This window comes from Mirounga leonina, unplaced genomic scaffold (assembly GCF_011800145.1).
Source record: "Mirounga leonina isolate KUSES-001 unplaced genomic scaffold, KU_Mleo_1.0 Mir_128, whole genome shotgun sequence".
Classification (NCBI taxonomy): domain Eukaryota; kingdom Metazoa; phylum Chordata; class Mammalia; order Carnivora; family Phocidae; genus Mirounga; species Mirounga leonina.
Window position 1 is genome coordinate 13334925 of NW_023270320.1, and position 18030 is coordinate 13352954.

General features: G+C 39.5%; 2 protein-coding genes across 3 annotated transcripts in view; one reads left to right on the forward strand and one right to left on the reverse strand.

The window, feature by feature from the left end:
* Positions 1-542: 542 nt before the first annotated feature.
* The window catches only part of GTF2E2 (general transcription factor IIE subunit 2), a 66017-nt gene continuing 48529 nt past the window's right edge, over positions 543-18030 (forward strand). Inside the window, exons 1-2 of one of the 2 annotated variants that reach the window (XM_035004088.1) lie at positions 543-765; positions 10101-10270. In XM_035004088.1, the coding sequence (XP_034859979.1) occupies positions 10105-10270 (166 nt within the window). In that variant the 5' untranslated portion in view covers positions 543-765; positions 10101-10104. The remainder of the gene's footprint in view (positions 766-10100; positions 10271-18030) is intronic. The other variant, XM_035004086.1, reaches the window with a different exon arrangement.
* Positions 16131-17091, reverse strand: SMIM18 (small integral membrane protein 18). Its single transcript, XM_035004089.1, has 2 exons — positions 17036-17091; positions 16131-16618 (listed from the first exon to the last, which is right to left on the reverse strand). Exon 2 carries the CDS (start codon positions 16579-16581, stop codon positions 16285-16287), a length of 297 nt encoding a protein of 98 aa, XP_034859980.1. The 5' UTR covers positions 16582-16618; positions 17036-17091; the 3' UTR covers positions 16131-16284.

Consider the following 18030-nt stretch of genomic DNA (forward strand, 5'->3'; position numbering starts at 1 on the left):
GCTGTGGGCAACGCCAGTTATCTTTGTCGTGGCTTTATCCTATCTCTTTAGGTTGCTTCTGAGTTCTAAATCCTTGTCCAAGGAAGTTCACAGGTGTGGTGGTTGGGAATTTAAGCTGGGCTCCACGTCCGTATTTGCCTTTGCTAGCCGTGCGGTCTTGAGCAAGTCATTGAGCTTCACCGGGCCTGTTGTTTCCTGACTTGTAAAAGAGAGAGCTGCGACAATGTCCTTTGAAGTTCAGGTGCTGGTGACTAGCATTTGAAGTCAAGTACCAAACACCTGGAGGAGGATCTGGCCGCTTTAAACTTCTGCAAAGGAGAGGTTTTTTCCATTGCAGTAACGGCTACTTTCTTCCTACCTGAGTCTCATTCTCCGCCCTTCCCCCCTCCGCCCCGTTGTCATAGAAATGCGGGACGCCCCGGCTGGCTGAGTCCCCTCCTGCCAGACTTTTGGCGGGGCACGTGACGACGCACGCGCGTTCTCGGCGGCGGGGGCGCCGCGGTGCCTGCCGGGACTGAGCTCCTAGTAGCCTGATCAGGAAGTGGCGGGCGGAGCCCCCGGCCGAGTCGCGCCGCCTCAGCCGCCGCCGCCGCCGCCGCCAGTGCCGAGACCCCGACCTGGCGGGGCTGCGCTGGGCGTGCGTGCGGGCAGGCGGGGGCGCTGACGAGGAGCAGGAAGCGGTGGCCACGCGGGCGTGGGCGGCTGGTCGAGGTGGAGGCGCTGGGAGGCGGCGGCCGGTCGCGTGGGGCGGCCCTCCTCGCTCAGGTAGGGGCTGCGGCCGCCGGGTGAGGGGAGCGGAGCCCCGGCCTGTTGTTCCTCGGGACCGCGTCCTCCCGAGGGCCGAGCTTGCCTTCCAGCTCTCGGGAGGCTGGGGCTGCGGTTCCCTGCGCGGAACACTGAACACAGTAACAACTTCTTGGGAGCGTTGTCTTTTAGGCCGGAGGTCCATTGAGCAAACTTTTGGGTTGGAGAGAGGGGAAATTCGCAATCAGAGAGCTGATTGTGTCTCCTTCTAGCCCCCGACTTTACATCAGCAGTAGGCGAGCGAAACGTGTGTGCAGTTTAGGGAACCAGGGTGTCCAACTAAAGGCTTTGATTTAGATGCACCTTTACGGGCTATTTTTTTAAGCTGTCTTTGGAGACGGGGTTTGTAACGATCCCTAAACTTTAGTTATTATAGTCGTTTTGGCTGCAAAGTCTAGAGACATGTTCCAGACCCAAACACTACGGTGCCTTTTCGTCCACTTCTCCATTCCTGTGATTTAAGAGGGAAGCAGTCTCGTTTCTTACCTTGCTGGTTGTTCTTGGCGGTGTTCTTAGGTGCCAGTGGCAGCTCTGAGGCTTACGCAGGGAAAGAGGCGAAAGAGAGGAAAAGTAGAAAGCTTGAAAAAAGCCGTATGGTAGAGTGGAAAGAACGTGTGCTTTGGAGCCAGAAGATTTTGATTTAATTTTTGGCTTCTCAGTGACCATCCATGGAGGAACACGTTTAACTCCCTGAGTTGTGATGTTTTGTTTTTGTCTTTTTTTTAAGTGGAAAATGGCCATGGTAACGTATCCTGTCTACTGCATAGGTCAGTATATGTAAAGCTCTACGGATTTGTTGAGTAGTCTGAAAAAAAGGAGGAAAAGTGAGGCGGAGCATGCGATGGTGGGAGAGAGAGAGACAGACAGACATTAAGCCTTCTGCTCGAGGTGCCGTTGAACGTTACCCAGAGCACACAGGTCGCCTTTGTTTTAGAGGCCTTGACCAGCGTTTCAGGTCTGCAGTAAGGAAGCATTTGATTTAGGAGGCAGGGTATTGGTGTCTTGGCCTAGGTACTTACAAATGTGTAACCCTAACTGTACCTCTTCACTTCAGATTTCACATATTAAAATAAGGAATAAAACTAATACCAATTGTCTCATAGAGTTGTGAGGCTCGAGTGCTGTAAGCATTTAGGTTTTTGTAAACTAAGGCTTTTGTTTAAGTTTGTGTTAAAATCATGATTAAAGCCTGGTTTAATTACCTCTCTTTACAAGGTGAAATAAACAGCTACACATGCTTCCTGTTTTTGGCTTGTTGCCCCACTTTATCATTTTGATTTCTCCTTTTCCCCCCCCCACTCCCTCCCCCTCCCCCCGAGACTCTCTCCTATCTTCCTCACCCTAGCATAATCATTCTGTTATTTCTTTTCAGATCCATCTCAAACATACTTGTATAGCTTTATTATTTAAAAAAAATTGCTTTTCACAAACATTGATTTTAAAGTTGGGCTAGATATAGACTGCATAGGTAGTACTGTCATTTTGCTTATGATAAAATTGGATTTAGAGAGGTCTAGTGGATTGCCTAGGGTCATGTTGCAGTTAGAGATTAGTACTGAGGGTTCCAGAAGTCAGATCTTTGATACCAGTGCCAGTGACTCTTACTCATTCAAGTAAAGTTTACTCTGATTCTTTTTTTTTTTTTTTTTAAAGATTTTATTTATTTGACAGAGAGAGACACAGCGAGAGAGGGAACACAAGCAGGGGGAGTGGGAGAGGGAGAAGCAGCTTTTCGCTGAGCGGGGAGCCCGATGTGGGGCTCGATCCCAAGACTCTGGGATCATGACCTGAGCCGAAGGCAGATGCTTAACGACTGAGCCACCCAGGCGCCCCTACTCTGATTATTTCTTATCAGTGCTTGTATTTTTAACTTTTAGCACTCTAAGTCACATTTTATTCATTGGTTTTTAAGCAAAGTGCTCAATTTTTTAATATTCTCAAATGTAAGCTGCTTGAAGGAAAGGGTTTATCTTCTAGAACTCTTCAAAGCTTGAAGTACATAAACACAAGACAAGTACACAAAGCTTAGAGTCAGAAACATAAGACATTTAATAAAGGCTTGTGAAACCTGTAACAAGGCTAAAACAATTTAAAGATGTTTTTGTGTTCATTATTCATTTAACAAATATTTATTGAGCTACACTGTGCATGAAGGCTTTCACAGTTAAGATGGGGGCACCTGGGTGGCTTATATGGTTAAGTGTCCAACTCTTGAGCTCAGCTCAGGTCTTGATCTCTGGGTGGTGAGTTCAAGCCCCACGTTGGGCTCCACACTATGCATGGAACCTATTAAAAACAAAGCAAAACAAAATAAAAAAAAAAAAGTCTTTTTCCTCCCAGACCTTCCTTCCCTACTTGTGAAGAATGCAAAAATCATTTACATGGTCAGCTTATTGTGCTTCCTAGACTTTCCATGGTATTTAGGAGAGTTCAAACAAGAGAGGAAATTTTCTTTTTTAAAGATTTTATTCATTTGAGAGAGAGGGAGAGAGAGAGCGCACGAGCGAGTGTGAGCATGAGCAGGGGGGAGAGGCAGAAAGAGAGGGAGAAGTGGACTCCCTGCCAGCCCAACGTGGGGGCTCATAGGGCTTGATCAGGGCTTGATCGCAGGACCCGGAGATCATGACCTGAGCCAAAGGCAAATACTTAAACCATCTGAGCCACCCAGGCACCCCAGGAACTCTTTTTCTTAATTGACACACAGTGTTACTTTAGTTTCAGATATACAAAATAGTGATTTTATTTTATTTATTTATTTTTAAATAGATTTTTTATTTAGTTGTCAGAGAGCAGAGAGACGGGCGGGGTGGGGGAGAGGGGCAGAGGGAGAAGCAGGCTCCCTGCTGAGCAAGGAGCCGGACCCGTCCCAGGACGCTGGGATCATTACCTGAGCCAAAGGCAGCCCCTTAACAACTGAGCCACCCAGGTGCCCCCAAAATAGTGAATTTACAACTCTATAACTTATGCTATGCTTACCAGAAGTGTAGCTACCATTTGTCACCATACAATGCTATTACAATACCATTGACTATATTCCCTGTGCTAAACTTTTTTTTTTTTTAATATTTATTTATTTGACAGAGAGAGAGACACAGTGAGAGAGGGAACACAGGCAGAGAGAATGGGAGAGGGAGAAGCAGGCTTCCCACCGAGCAGGGAGCCTGATGTGGGGCTTGATCCCAGGACCCTGGGATCTCGACCTGAGCCAAAGGCAGATGCTCAACCGACTGAGCCTCGCAGGTGCCCCAGTGCTAAATCTTTCATCCCCATGACTTTTTCATTCCTTAACTGGAGGCCTGTATACCCCACTCCCTTTCACCCATTTCTCCCCTCCCCATATCCCCCTCATCCCTCTCTCCTCTGGCAACCATCAGTTTATTCTGTGCTTATGGGTCTCAAGAGAGGAACTTTTTTTATTTTAAATCCTAATTCCAGTGTAGTTAACATACAGCGCAATGTTAGTTTCAGGTGTATAATATAGTGACTTACTAATTCCATGTATTACTCATTGCTCATCGAGATAAGTGTACTCTTAACCCCTATCACCTATTTCACCCATCCCTCCCACCCACCTCCCCTCTGGTAACCATCAGTTTGTTCTCTATAGCTAAGAGTCTATTTTTTGGTTTGTCTTTTTTTTTCTCAGCTTTGTTTTGTTTCTTAAATTCCACATATGAGTGAAATTATATGGCATTTGTTTTTCTCTGGCTTATTTTGCTTAGCATTATACTCTCTAGATCCAGCCATGTTACTGCAAATGGCAAGATTTCATTCTTTTTTATGGCTGAATAATATTCCATCGTGTGTGTGTATGTGTACACATCTTCTTTATCCATTCATCTATCGATGGACGCTTGGGCTGCTTCCGTAATTTGACTATTGTAAATAATGCTGCAATAAACATGGGGGTGAATATATCTTTTTGAATTAAAGTTTTTGTAATCTTTGGCTGAATACCCAGCAGTGTGATTATTAGATTGTAAAAGAAGAGAAGAACATTTTTTTTTTAAATTTTTTTTTATTTATTCATGAGAGACAGAGAGAGAGAGAGAGAAAAGCCGGCTCCCAAGGAGCAGGGAGCCTGATGTGGGACTCGATCCCAGGACCCTGGGATCATGACCTGAGCCGAAGGCAGACGCTTAACCATCTGAGCCACCCAGGTGCCCGAAGAGAAGAACATTTTAAAATACTTGTTGAAGGGCACTTGGGTGGCTCAGTAGGTTAAGTGTCTGACTCTTGATCTCAGCTCAGGTCTCAGTATCATGGTTCTGAGTTTAAGCCCTACTTAAATAAAATTACTTGTTAAATGATCTGTGGCTTCCCTGGTTGTACTGAAGTTGCTAGAACTGTGGAGTTTTATTTTGTATTTTTTTTTTTTTTAGATTTTATTTATTGAGAGAGAATGAGAGAGAGAGCACATGAGAAGGGGTAGGGTCAGAGGGAGAAGCAGACTCCCTGCTGAGCAGGGAGCCCGATACGGGACTTGAATTCAGGGACTCCAGGACCATGACCTGAGCCGAAGGCAGTCGCTCAACCAACTGAGCCACCCAGACTCCCTTATTTTGTATTTTTTTAAAAGATTTTATTTATTTGAGAGGGAGAGAGCACAAGTGGGGGGGTGGAGCGGCAGAGGAAGAGGGAGAAGCAGACTCGCAGCTGAGCAGGGAGCCCGATGCAGGACTCGATCCCAGGACCCTGGGATCATGACCTGAGCCGAAGGTAGACACTTAACCAACTGAGCCACCCAGGCGCTCAGAACTGTGGAGTTTTAGAACTGGGGAAAAAACCAAAAGAGGTCTAGTTCCACCTCCCTCTAAATCAGGAATTTTCTGTAGATACTTCTAACAGTTTTTTTTTTTTTAAGATTTTATTTATTTATTTGACAGAGAAAAAACACAGTGAGAGGGGGCACACAAGCAGGGGGAGTGGGAGAGGGAGAAGCAGGCTTCCTGCTGAGCAGTGAGCCCAATGTGGGGCTCGATCCCGGGGGCCGAAGGCAGACGCTTAACGACTCAGCCACCCAGGGGCCCCTATTTCTAAAAATTTTAATCCAGCCTTTTTATTACTTAATGATAGAGTTCATCAGTTTAATTTTTTTTTTAATATTTTATTTATTTATTTGACAGAGAGAGATGACAGCAAGAGCAGGAACACAAGTAGGGGGAGTGGGAGAGGGAGAAGCAGGCTTCCCGCCGAGCAGGGATCCCGATGTGGGGCTCAGTTCCAGGAGCCCGGGATCATGACCTGAGCTGAAGGCAGACGCTTAACGACTGAACCACCCAGGCGCCCCTTATTTTTAATTTTTTAAAAAGGATTTATTTGAGAGTGAGCAAGAGAACACAAGCAGGGGGAGCGGTAGAGGGAGAGGGAGATCATGACCCAAGCCGAAAGTGGATGCCTTACTGACTGAGCCACCCAGGTGCCCCGAGAGTTCACCAGTTTTAAAACACACCTTTTCATTTATAAGAAATTCTGATGGTTCTCTCTCTCTCTCTCTCTTTTTGCAGTGAGCCTACATCTGCCTCCTAATTTCTGCCTAGTAGTTCTGATGTTATTTCTAGAGCAGCATTGTCCAATAGAAATACAATGTGAGCTGCAACTGTGAGCCACACATGTAAATCAAAATTTTCTAGTAACCATATTTTTTTTAAAAACTAGAAAAAATTAGGGTGAATTAATTTTTAAAATGTTTTAATTTTTGAAATTGTATTTTTAATTTTTCATTATTGAAATATAATTGACAGGGGTGCCTGGGTGGCTCAGTTGGTTAAGCATCTGGCTCTTGATCTCACCTCAGGTCTTGATCTCAGGGCCATGGGTTCCATGCTGGGTGTGGAGCCTACATTTAAAAAAAAGGAGAAAGAGAAAAAAAAGAAAGGGAGAAAGAGGGCGCCTGGGTGGCTTAGTTGGTTAAGCGACTGCCTTTGGCTCAGGTCATGATCCCAGAGTCCCGGGATCGAGTCCCACATTGGGCTCCCTGCTCAGCAGGGAGTCTGCTTCTCCCTCTGACCCTACCCCCTCTTGGGTTCTCTCTCTCACTCTCTCTCAAATAAATAAAAAATAAAAGAAAAAAAAAGAAAGAAAAAGTATAAATGACATACAATGTTATATTAGTTTTAGGTGTACAGCATATTGATTCAACGAATATATACATTACTTAGTGCTTCCCATATGTATAGTCCTCATTTGTCACCATGCAACATATAAAAAATAATATAAAATTATTGAGTATATTCTGTAATGCTGTACTTTTCATCTCCATGACTTATGTGTTTTGTAACTGGAAGTTTGTATCTCTTAATCCCCTTTACCTACTTTTCCCATCTCCTCACCAACCTCCCCTTTGGTAACTAACAGTATGTTCTCTGTATTTAAGAATCTGTTTGTTCATTTGTTTTGTTTTTTTAGATTATATATATATAAATGATATCCTATAGTATTTGTCTCTGCTTATTTCACTTAGCATAATACCCTGTAGGTTTACCAATATTGTCTCAAATGGCAAGATCTCTCTCTTTTTTTTTTTATGGCTAATATTCCATTGTGTGTGTGTGTATCACATTTTCTTTATCTGTTGATAGACGCTTGGGTTGCTTCCATATCTTGTAAATAATGCTGCAGTAAACGTAGGGCTGCATATATCTCTTTGAGTTAGTGTTTTTGTTTTCTTTGGGTAAATGCCAGTAGTGGAATTATTGGATCATATGGTATTTCTGTTTAAAATTTTTTTGGAACCTGCATACTGTTTTCACAGTGGCTGCACCAGTTTGCATTCCCACCAAGAGTGCATGAGGGTTGCCTTTTCTCCACATCCTTGTCAACACTTGTTATTTCTTGTCTTTTTGACACCAGCCATTCTGACTAATGTGAGGTGATATCTTATTGTGGTTTTGATTTGCATTTCCCTGATGATTAGTAATGTTAAGTATCTTTTCATGTATCTGTTGGCCATTTATATGTCTTTGGAAAAATATCTATTCAGGTCCTCTACCCATTTTTTAATCTGAGTGGTTGTGTTTTTTTGGTGTTAAATTATATAAGTTCTTTATATATTTTGGATATTAACCCCTTATCAGGCATATCATTTACAAATATCTTCTCCCATTCAGTAGGTTATCTTTTTGTTTTGTTGATGGTTTCCTTTGCTGTGCACAAGCTTTTTAGTTTGATGAAGTCCCAATAGTTTATTTTTGCTTTTGTTTCCCTTGCCTGAGGAGACCTATCTAAAAAATGTTACTAAGGCCAATGTCCAAGAGATTACTGTCTATGTTTTCTTTTAGGAGTTTTAAGGTTTCAGGTCTCATATTTGGTCTTGAATCCATTTTGAGTTTATATTTGTGTGTGGTGTAAGAAGGCGGTCCAGTTTCATTTGTTTTTTGCACGTAGCTGTCCAGTTTTCCCAATACCATTTGTTGAAGAGACTGTCTTTTCCCCCATTGTATGTTCTTGCCTCCTTTGTCGTGGATTCATTGACCAGGTGTGGGTTTATTTCTGGGCTCTCTGTTCTGTTGATCTATGTGTCTCTTTTTGTGCCAGCACTATACTGTTTGGTTACTATAGCTTTGTAGTATATCTTGAAATCTGGGATAGTGATACCTCCAGCTTTGTGCTGCTTTTTCAAGATTATTTTGGCTATTCAGGGTCTTTGTGGTTTCATACAAATTTTAGGATTTTTTTTTTGTTAAAGATTTTATTTATTTATTTGACAGAGAGACACAGACAGAGAGGGAACACAAGCAGGGGGAGTGGGAGAGGGAGAAGAAGCAGGCCTCCCGCGGAGCAGGGAGCCCGATGTGGAGGTCGATCCCAGGACCCTGGGATCATGACCTGAGCCGAAGGCAGATGCTTAACGACTGAGCCACCCAGGTGCCCCACAAATTTTAGGATTATATGTTCTAGTTCTGTGAAAAATGCTATTGTTATTTTGATTGAGATTGCATTGAATCTGAAGATTGCTTCGAGAAGTAAGGACATTTGAATGATATCCTTTTAATCCATGAGCGTGGACTATCTTTCCATTTGATTGTGTCCTCTTCAATTTCTTTCATCAGTGTCTTACAGTTTTTAGACTGTAGGTCTTTGACCACCTTGCTTAAATTTATTTCCGGGTATTTTATTCTTTCTGGTGCAATTGTAAATGGGATTTTTTTTCTTAATTTCTCTTCCTGCTACTTTGTTATTAATGTATAGGAACAGAACAGATTCCTGTATATTAATTTTGTATCCTGCAATTCACTGAATTCATTTATTAATTTTTTTGGTGGAGTCTTTAGGGTTTTCTGTATGTAGTATCATGTCTTCTGCAAATAGTGACAGTTTCACGTGTTCATTACAAGTTTGGATGCTTATTTTCTTTATAATCTTTTTTTAAAGATTTTAAAAAGATTTTATTTATTTGAGAGAGTGCGTGTGTGCATGAGCGGGGGGGGAGGGGCAGAGGGAGATGGACAAACAGACTCCCTGCTAACTGGGGAGCCCGATGTGGGGCTCAATCCCATGACCCTGAGATCATGACCTGAGCCAAAGTCAGACACTTAACCACCCAGGCACCCCACAAGTTTGGATGCTTTTTTATTTTTCTTATCTGATTGCTGCATCTAGTCCTTCCACTACTGTGTTGAATAAAAGTGGGGAGAGTGGATATCTTTGTCTTATTTCTGATCTTAGAGGAAAAGCTTTCACATTTTAACCATTGGGTATGATGTTAGCTTTGAGTTTTTCATATTTGGTCTTTGTTGTGTTGAGGTATGTTCCCTCTAAACCCACTTTGTTGAGAGTTTTTATTCTGAACGGATTTTTATTTTGTCACATGCTTTTTCTGTATTTATTAAGATGACCATATTGTTGGTGGAAATTAATTTTAAAATTTTATTTAACCTAGCATATCCAAAATATTATCAACATGTAATCAAACTAAAATATCTCATCAGTAATTCTAAAAGTTCTTTATACTATGTCTTTTAAATCTGGTGTGTATTTTACACTTCAAGTACATCTCAACTCTAGCCCCATTTCAGGTGTTCCATAGGCACATGTGACCAGTGGCTATCATATTGGACAGTGCAGTTCTAGAGCTTTAAAGAATAATTCTGTTTCTCTTTACTAATGCCTAGCACGGTGCCTGGCACACAATAGGTACTAATTAAAGATTTTTAAGTGAATGACTATGTGAATAAATACAAGTGGTGAGAGCTAATAAAGGTAATTTTGTTTGGAAGTAATTCTTGGGACCTAGGGATTTGGCCTATAGGTTTGAATGATTAGAATCTGTATTAAAAATACTTATATCTTCGCAGAATTATGGATCCAAGCCTGTTGAGAGAACGGGAGCTGTTCAAAAAACGAGCTCTCTCCACTCCTGTAGTAGAAAAACGTTCAGTATCTTCTGAATCATCATCATCATCATCAAAGAAGAAGAAAGCAAAGCTAGAACATGGAGGATCATCAGGCTCTAAACAAAATTCTGGTTAGTAAAATTGACTTTAGAACTGTTCAGTTTTATTTTTAAGGAAACCGTTTAGTCATGGCAAGTTCATTTTTTAGTTCAACATTTGTATTTATTGTTAGATACTTTGTTAAGTATGAGGGAACTTAATAAGAATATATCATTCTTAAGATGTTGCTAGTCTTGTGTTATAGTTAGAATTTAGGTTATCTTTTCAGAAATAACTTTGTTGAAGTTTAATTTATATACCATATATTTCATTCATTTTAAGTGTACAATTCAAAGATTTTTAGTAAATTTACGAAATTGTGCACCTGTTAATGTAATTGCATTTTAGAACCTTTCCATCATCCCCAAAAGATCCTTTGTGCCCATTTACAGTCACTTCTTGTTCCCACCCCAGCCCCAGATAACCAATAGTCTACTTTCTGTCTCTATTTGCTTTTTCTGGACATTTCATATAAATGGAATTGTACAATATGTAGTCTTTAGTGTGTGGCTTCTTTTACTTAGCATTTATTGAGATGATCTTTTTGTTATTTATGCTGTTAACATGGTATATTACATTGGTGGATTTTTCAGATGTTAAACCAACCCTTGCAGTCTTGGAATAGATCCTACTTGGTTGTGGTGTATAATTCTTTTTGTTATGGGATTCAGTTTGCTGGTATTTTGTCCAGGATTCATCTGTGTGTAGCATGTGTCAGTACTTCATTCTGCTTTATTGCTGAACAGTAATCCATTGTATGGGTATATTACAACTTGTTTATCCATTCATCAGTTAATGGACCCTGGGATCATGACCTGAGCTGAAAGCAGATGCTTAACCAACTGAGTGACCCAGGTGCCCCAGAAATACAATAGTTTTTGTACATTGAACTTGTATTCTGCAACCTTGTTGAACTTGTTTATTCTTTCTAGTTTTTTTGTGTGTGTGTGTGAATTCCATAGGGTTTTTTTTACATACAAGTTCTGTATCTGTCATTTTGTTAGATGTTTTGCAAGCTGTTTTATGTCATATGTGAATAAGGACAGATTTACTTTGTCCTTTCCAATGTGAATGCCCTTTCTTCTTTCCTTCCTCCCCTCCTTTCCGCCCTGGACTGGCTGGCTAATAGAATGTTGAATACAGGTGGTGAGAGTGAACATCTTTGCCTTGTTCCTGATCTTAGGGGAAAGGCATTCAATCTTCCACCTTTATGTATGATCTTAGCTGCATGGATTTTGTTATCAGGGTGAAGTTGCTCTCTACTTCTAGTTTGTTGAGAGTTTCTAATCTTAAATGGCTATTGGATGTTGTCAAATGCTTTTTCTGCATCTTTTGAGAAGATTGTGTTCTTGTTCTTTATTAATATTACATTAATTGATTTTTTTTCAGTTGTTAAACCAATATGGCGTTCTTAGAATAAATTCTACTTGGTCATGATGTATAATCTTTTTTTATTTGTTGTGGAATTTCAGATTGCTGGTATTTTGTTCAGGAGTTTTGTGTTTGTATTCACGAGGGTATGGTTTGTAGTTTTCTTGTAGTGTCTGTCAGGGTATTTCTGGCCTCATAAAATGATTGGTGAAGTGTTCTCTTTTCCACTGTTTTCTGGAAGAGTTTGTGAAGGTTTGATATAATTTTCCCTTTAAATATTTGGTAGAGTTCACTAGTGAAGCCATTTGGGCGTGAGCTTTCCTTTGTGGGAAGCATGTGTAGAAATTCTTACAGATCTATTCAGATTATTTGTTATCTTCTTGAGTTAATTTTGGTGCTTTGTATCTTTTTAGGAGTTTGTCCGTTCCATTATCTACACTGTCTAAAGTTTTTCAAAGTATTTCCTTGGAATCCTTTGATTTCTGTAAGGTCCGTAGTGATAACCCTCCCTCTTTCATTTCTGATTTTAGGAATTTGTGTTTTATTTTGTTGATCTTTTAAAAAATCAACTTTTGGTTTCATTTATTTTTCTCTTGTATTTTTCTTTTATTGATTTCTACTTCACCATTATTTTATTTCTTCTACTTATTTTGGGTTTAGTTTAGTCTTAGACTCTTACCTTTTAAACAACAAGGTCAGTCCAGTGTAATTCACAACAAATTATTTACCTACCTAAAAATGTAGCAATAGTAATCTTCATGGACGTCATTTTGTTAGATGTTTTGCAAGCTGTTTTACTAACTGATGTTAAAGCAGAAGTAATGTTTTTATCAAGTAGGCTGTCGGTCTTATTAGCACATATATTAAGTTGATTTTGTCTCATTCCAGTGAAAGGTACATTGAATTAATTCATAGTACACTGTTTTAAACATTAGCACAGACCCACTCTTAGACCTAGTCTCTTTGATCTGCTTAAGACTATCTTCGCTCCTGCTAAATAACAAGGTTCAACCAAGTAATCGAAGATCTGATTGGCTTTATGAAATGATTTATGAAATCAGGCAGCATCCCATCTAGCAAGTAGAGAGGCATTCCAAGGAGTTGTACAAAATGGAAGATTTTTATAGAAGGAGTGTGGAGGCAGGAAAGTTACTAGCAAAAGAAAAGGACTGTTCTAGGCTAGCTCCTTTCTAGTGGGAAAAGCCAGGGGTCTTATGCAGATGACCTCATTTCTCTTCCTTTGGGGGATGGAGAAGGGTCCATGTGGCATACTTATTGGCATTGATGGAAGAATTCCTGACAGACCAGTTAAGACTACATTTCTGAGGGGGTTTGAAACTGTGGTTAGGTTATGTATTAAGTGCCGGTTTTGGAACTTGGTCAAAGTGACACTAATTTGGGTCTGTGGGTTTCTTTTCTTTTCTTTTCTTTTTTTTTTTTAAAGATTTTATTTATTTATTTGACAGAGAGAGACACAGCGAGAGAGGGAACACAAGCGGGGAGTGGGAGAGGGAGAAGCAGGCTTCCCACTGGGCAGTGAGACCCGCATGCGGGGCTCGATCCCAGGACCCTGGGACCATGACCTGAGCCGAAGGCAGATGCTTAACGACTAAGCCATCCAGGCGCCCCTCTTTTTTTTTAAACAGTACAAAATCTCAGTGGCTTAAAAACAACAAAGATTCGTTGTTTTTCTTTCATACCACATGTTTATCATGTGTTGGCAAGGGTCTTAGCTCCTTAGAGTCACTCAAAGGACCCAGGCTGATAGAGTAGCTGATATTTCAGATGTTGTTGGTCTCAGTGCCAGAGGGAGAAAGAACTCTCGAATATCTTGCCTGGCAGTTAAAATCCTCTTGCGTGGCGGTGAGAAATCACTTTCTCTCACAACTCATTGTCTAGAGCTAGTCACAGGGCTGTACCCAGACACAAGGGGTTCCAAGCTGGGTGTAAACACTGAAGACTACCATAACCCCCTAGATTGGGTCACTATCAGTGGATTGTCTAATTAGGTGCTTAAAAGGTTTCCTAGCTTAACTTCTTTATGTCTACTCTCTCTGTATAGCAGTCAGTGATTTTTCTAATGTGTCACTGTTTTTAGGCTGATCATCGTTGCTTTTCAGATAAAGCCCATCTTTTCCTGCTGTCTGCATGCCCTACCTGATCTAGTCTCCATTACCTTTTATACCCATATCTCATTGTTTTTCTTATACTTTGTCCTAGTGATACTGTCCTGTAGCTCCTTTAACATGCTTTACTCCCTTTTGCCTCTTGACCTTTGCCCACATTGTGTCCTCTTCCTGGAATGTTCTTTCTTAGCTCCTTCCCTCTTTCCTTTGGCTAACTCCTATTCCTCGTTTAGGTTGCAGCTTAAAAGTCATATTATTTCTACTTTCCTATTTGAATTCAGTGCTTAGCCTTTGATTCCCATAGCACTCATTATTTCTGACAAAGCTATTGTGTGTCATTGTAATTGCATGATTACTTGTTTGCCATTGTAACCTAATCTCTCACGCATAGAGGCACTCAATACATGTTTGTTGAATGGTTAAATAAATTACAGCATAAGGTAGGGAAAAGTTAGTCGTGTCCGTTATCAAAAAATTTAGTAATTAAACGATATGTATGCTTCCCATTTATGGCAAGGACTCCAGAGCTTACCGTTTATGAAAATGTGGTTTTAACAGTGCTCAGAATATCTCCTGGTTACCAAAGTATTTTGTATACCAGGTTTCACAAGTCCTTTGAAAGTTGGTTACAAAAAGTGTTTATTTCTAATGTTAGAAAGAAAAAACATTTTCTAATGTTAGAAAGAAAAAACAGTGATTCCAAACTGACAGAGTTCTCTAAATTGAAAATGACAGATATGTATTTTTCTTTTTAAGATTTATTTATCTGAGAGAGAGAGAAAGAGAGAGGGAGAGCTGGGGGAGGGGCAGAGGGAGAGAATCTTTCAAGCAGACTCCCCACTGAGACCCTGTGGGGTCCATCCCACAACCCATGAGATCATGACCTGGGCAGAAACTGAGGAGTTGGATGCCCAACCGACTGAGCCACCCATGTGCCCCTAGATGTGTATTTTTCATTTCATATATTAAATATTTTCTATTGTGCCTTAATTTTCAGTAGCTTTTTTTTAAGAGGCAACAAAATACATCTTTATTCAAAATACATCTATCAGTTCTTCAGATAATACCATATTAAACTTTCTACAATCCATGATTTATTAATAACACAGCTGTGAGTAATGGCAGAGGACCGGTTGAAGCATGGTCTCAATTTCTCCTCGTATTAAACCAGACAGTGAGAAGACTTTGTACTTGGACTTTTTCTGAACTGTGACTGACATTCTCTCACCTACAGTGAATAAAAAAGAGGCAGAGAGCCATGAGAGACTATGAACTCTGAGGAACAAACTGAGGGTTCTAGACGGGAAGGGGGTGAAGGGATGGGTTAGCCTGGTGATGGGTATTAAAGAGGGCACGTATTAAGGGGAGCACTGGGTGTTATACGCAAACAGTGAATCATGGAACACTACATCAAAAACTAATGATGTAAATGTATGGTGATTAACATAACAAAATAAGACTTAAAAAAAGTAGCTTCTTAATAAGCAAAGTTGATATATTTAAAGGCTGTTATTTCCATTTTTCGTTGTTATTTTGAGTAATGTTTTTAGAAATCTCTTTGTATCTTGAGTTTTTTTCTTTTGAACTGATTTCTCAGGGTAAATTTCCAGGAATGATATTTCTGGTTAAGGGCAGCTGTGGTGGTTAAGAGCATGCTTAGGTTTGCTCATGGGTGATAGCAAAATAGCATTAGGATTATAAAATATAATATCTGTACAACCCTTGTAATTCCAAGAAATAAAACTGCAGTATTTCTTAACAGGTGTTATGTGTTCCTGTCTTTCGCCTTTTTTTTTTTTTAGGTAGTCTTTTCGGCATTGTGTGTCTTAGCCCTTGAGAATATGAATATGAGCAGCAAAATGAAAGAAAAAGCTCAGGAAATACAATTAAGGGGGTATACTAGTAAGTTTTAGTTTGAAAATAGCCTGGTCCTTCTTACACCATGTGTTTCTTATTAAACAGTCAGTTTTATGAAAATTTTATGCAAGTATACTTGTGATCTTTCTATTTTGAGACTTTTTTCCACATTAATCCCTACATAAAACTTGTCTTGAAAAAATGTTTAAGTTGTCCTCAATAACCTAGAATATACTTCTTTTTAATAAGTAGGGATTTTATGTATGAGTGGAATTATTTACTTTGGATTTAGGTAAGCATTTTAAATAGCATTTTTATTACCAAAACACACGGAGGGTAGTTTATTTGTTAGTCCACATCGTTCGTTTAGGTCAGAGTTATTTGATCTTGCTTATGTTTTCTGGCTTACCTTTTGCTGCTTAATATTGAAATCTAGGAATCTTTTATCCAGTTTTTGAATTCTGATTTTAAATAGATTGGTAACTTATTCACATTTGTGAAGTTTTACTGTACATTTAATGAAAGGGATACACACACAAAAAGTGCATATTTGACTTGTTTTTCCCTTCTTTTAGAAATCTTTTAATCATTCAGAGTCAATTTTCATAATAACAGTTGGCCTCAGAAAATTCTCCTTTTTTCTCAGTAGTTGAAGGCTGTTTTCAGAGATTTTGTTCATTTTAGGTAGAGTGCTAGACCACTTCAATTTCCCGTTTTCTGATGTTGTCCATCATGCTTCTAAGAGGGTTAGGTTCACTTTTCACGTCTTTCACAGTTTTGTTTTTTACACAGCAGCAACAGTCAAGCACTTCATACAGGAAAGCCAACACCACTAAAGATGCCACTGTAAATATAAATAAAAGCAGAATGACAAAGCAGGCAGTGTTCCAGTTATCATGAAAAGGGTAAATTTTTTGAACTTGAAAACCAAGGTACTGATAAACAGATGTAGTGGTTTCATTCCAGAGGCTGGAGCTCAGGGAGGCCATTCTTAGGGATTCTACTTCTTGTATTGTTCTTTTGAATCTGTAAAAAGGTAAAAAGTGAATATATGTAATCAAATTCTAAAGATTTGTCAATTCAAGTTTTAGTACTAATATTAGTAAATTTTTATAGGTAACATGAGTCATCTTATTTTCTGCCAGAATTAATGCCCAAATTATATTTTTGAATTTTTTCTGTATTTTATGGCCGTGTATTCTATAAACTGTACTATATATTTTTTATGTGTATCATTTGCTAGACAAGTATATATGTTTAAGATTTCTATACAGAAGTTAACTGCTAGTAGAAGTGGAAAAAGAGAAGCTGAATTGGTTTAAAATTTGACTAAAGCAGTGGTCAGTGATCTGTTAACTACAAAAAATTTTAGTGTTTTAAGATGGTGGTCTTCAGACTGCCTCCCGGAAAGCTTTTCTCATTACCTTTGTGGATCCTTCTCACCTTGTTGGCTCAGTGTATTTCTATTTCCAGTCCTTTAAACTTCGAGGACAGGTGACCTGAATCAGGAAATAGTGGCTGAGTGAAAAATGTTAAAGAAAAGCTAAATAACGACAATTTTCAGAATAAGGATAATAAAATTTTAGGTTCAAGTTGCCTATGAAGATACCTTAATCTTAGGATTTCTTTCTGTTATGTATATGATAGTATTAACTGTTTCATGTAGCTGAATGATCTATGGACATGAATATTTTATTTATTTATTTATTTAAAGATTTTATTTATTTGACAGAGAGAGACACAGCGAGAGAGGGAACACAAGCAGGGGGAGTGGGAGTGGGAGAGGGAGAAGCAGACTTTCTGTGGAGCAGGGAGCCTGATGCGGGGCTTGATCCCAGAACCCTGGGATCATGACCTGAGCCAAAGGCAGACACTTAACGACTGAGCCACCCAGGCGCCCCTGGACATGAATATTTTAAACAATCAGCATCCCAGGTGTATTGATTATTAAATTATTATTCCATCTCACAAAATTAACCAGTGAATTAAAGTTTTAGTATTCTTGCATTAAGTTTTGCTCTTGTTGACCTGATACTTGTTAGACCTTAAATGGGACCATAAGGATTGAAGAATTTATTACCTTGATGTTTCAGAAGTATCCTTTAAACTTATTTTAAGAAATTATAGAATGCTTTTATACTAAGAAAATTTTGGAAATAAGAAAAAATTCCATTTCATTAATTCAATGACTGTTGTCAGTTTGCTTTATTTTATTCAAGAAATGACTTAGTTTGCAGGATTTTTCTTTACTACATAGTTTAAGTAGATTTTCATTCATTCTTGTAAACAAATGTTTATTGATTACCTACTGTGTACCAAATAGTTTTCTAAATGCTGGAGATACTTGTGTGTGTATGTTTTAATTAAAGGAAATTTCAAGGTAGTTGAAGAGTATGAGTATAATGAGGGGCACCTGGGTGGCTCAGTCAGTTGGGCAT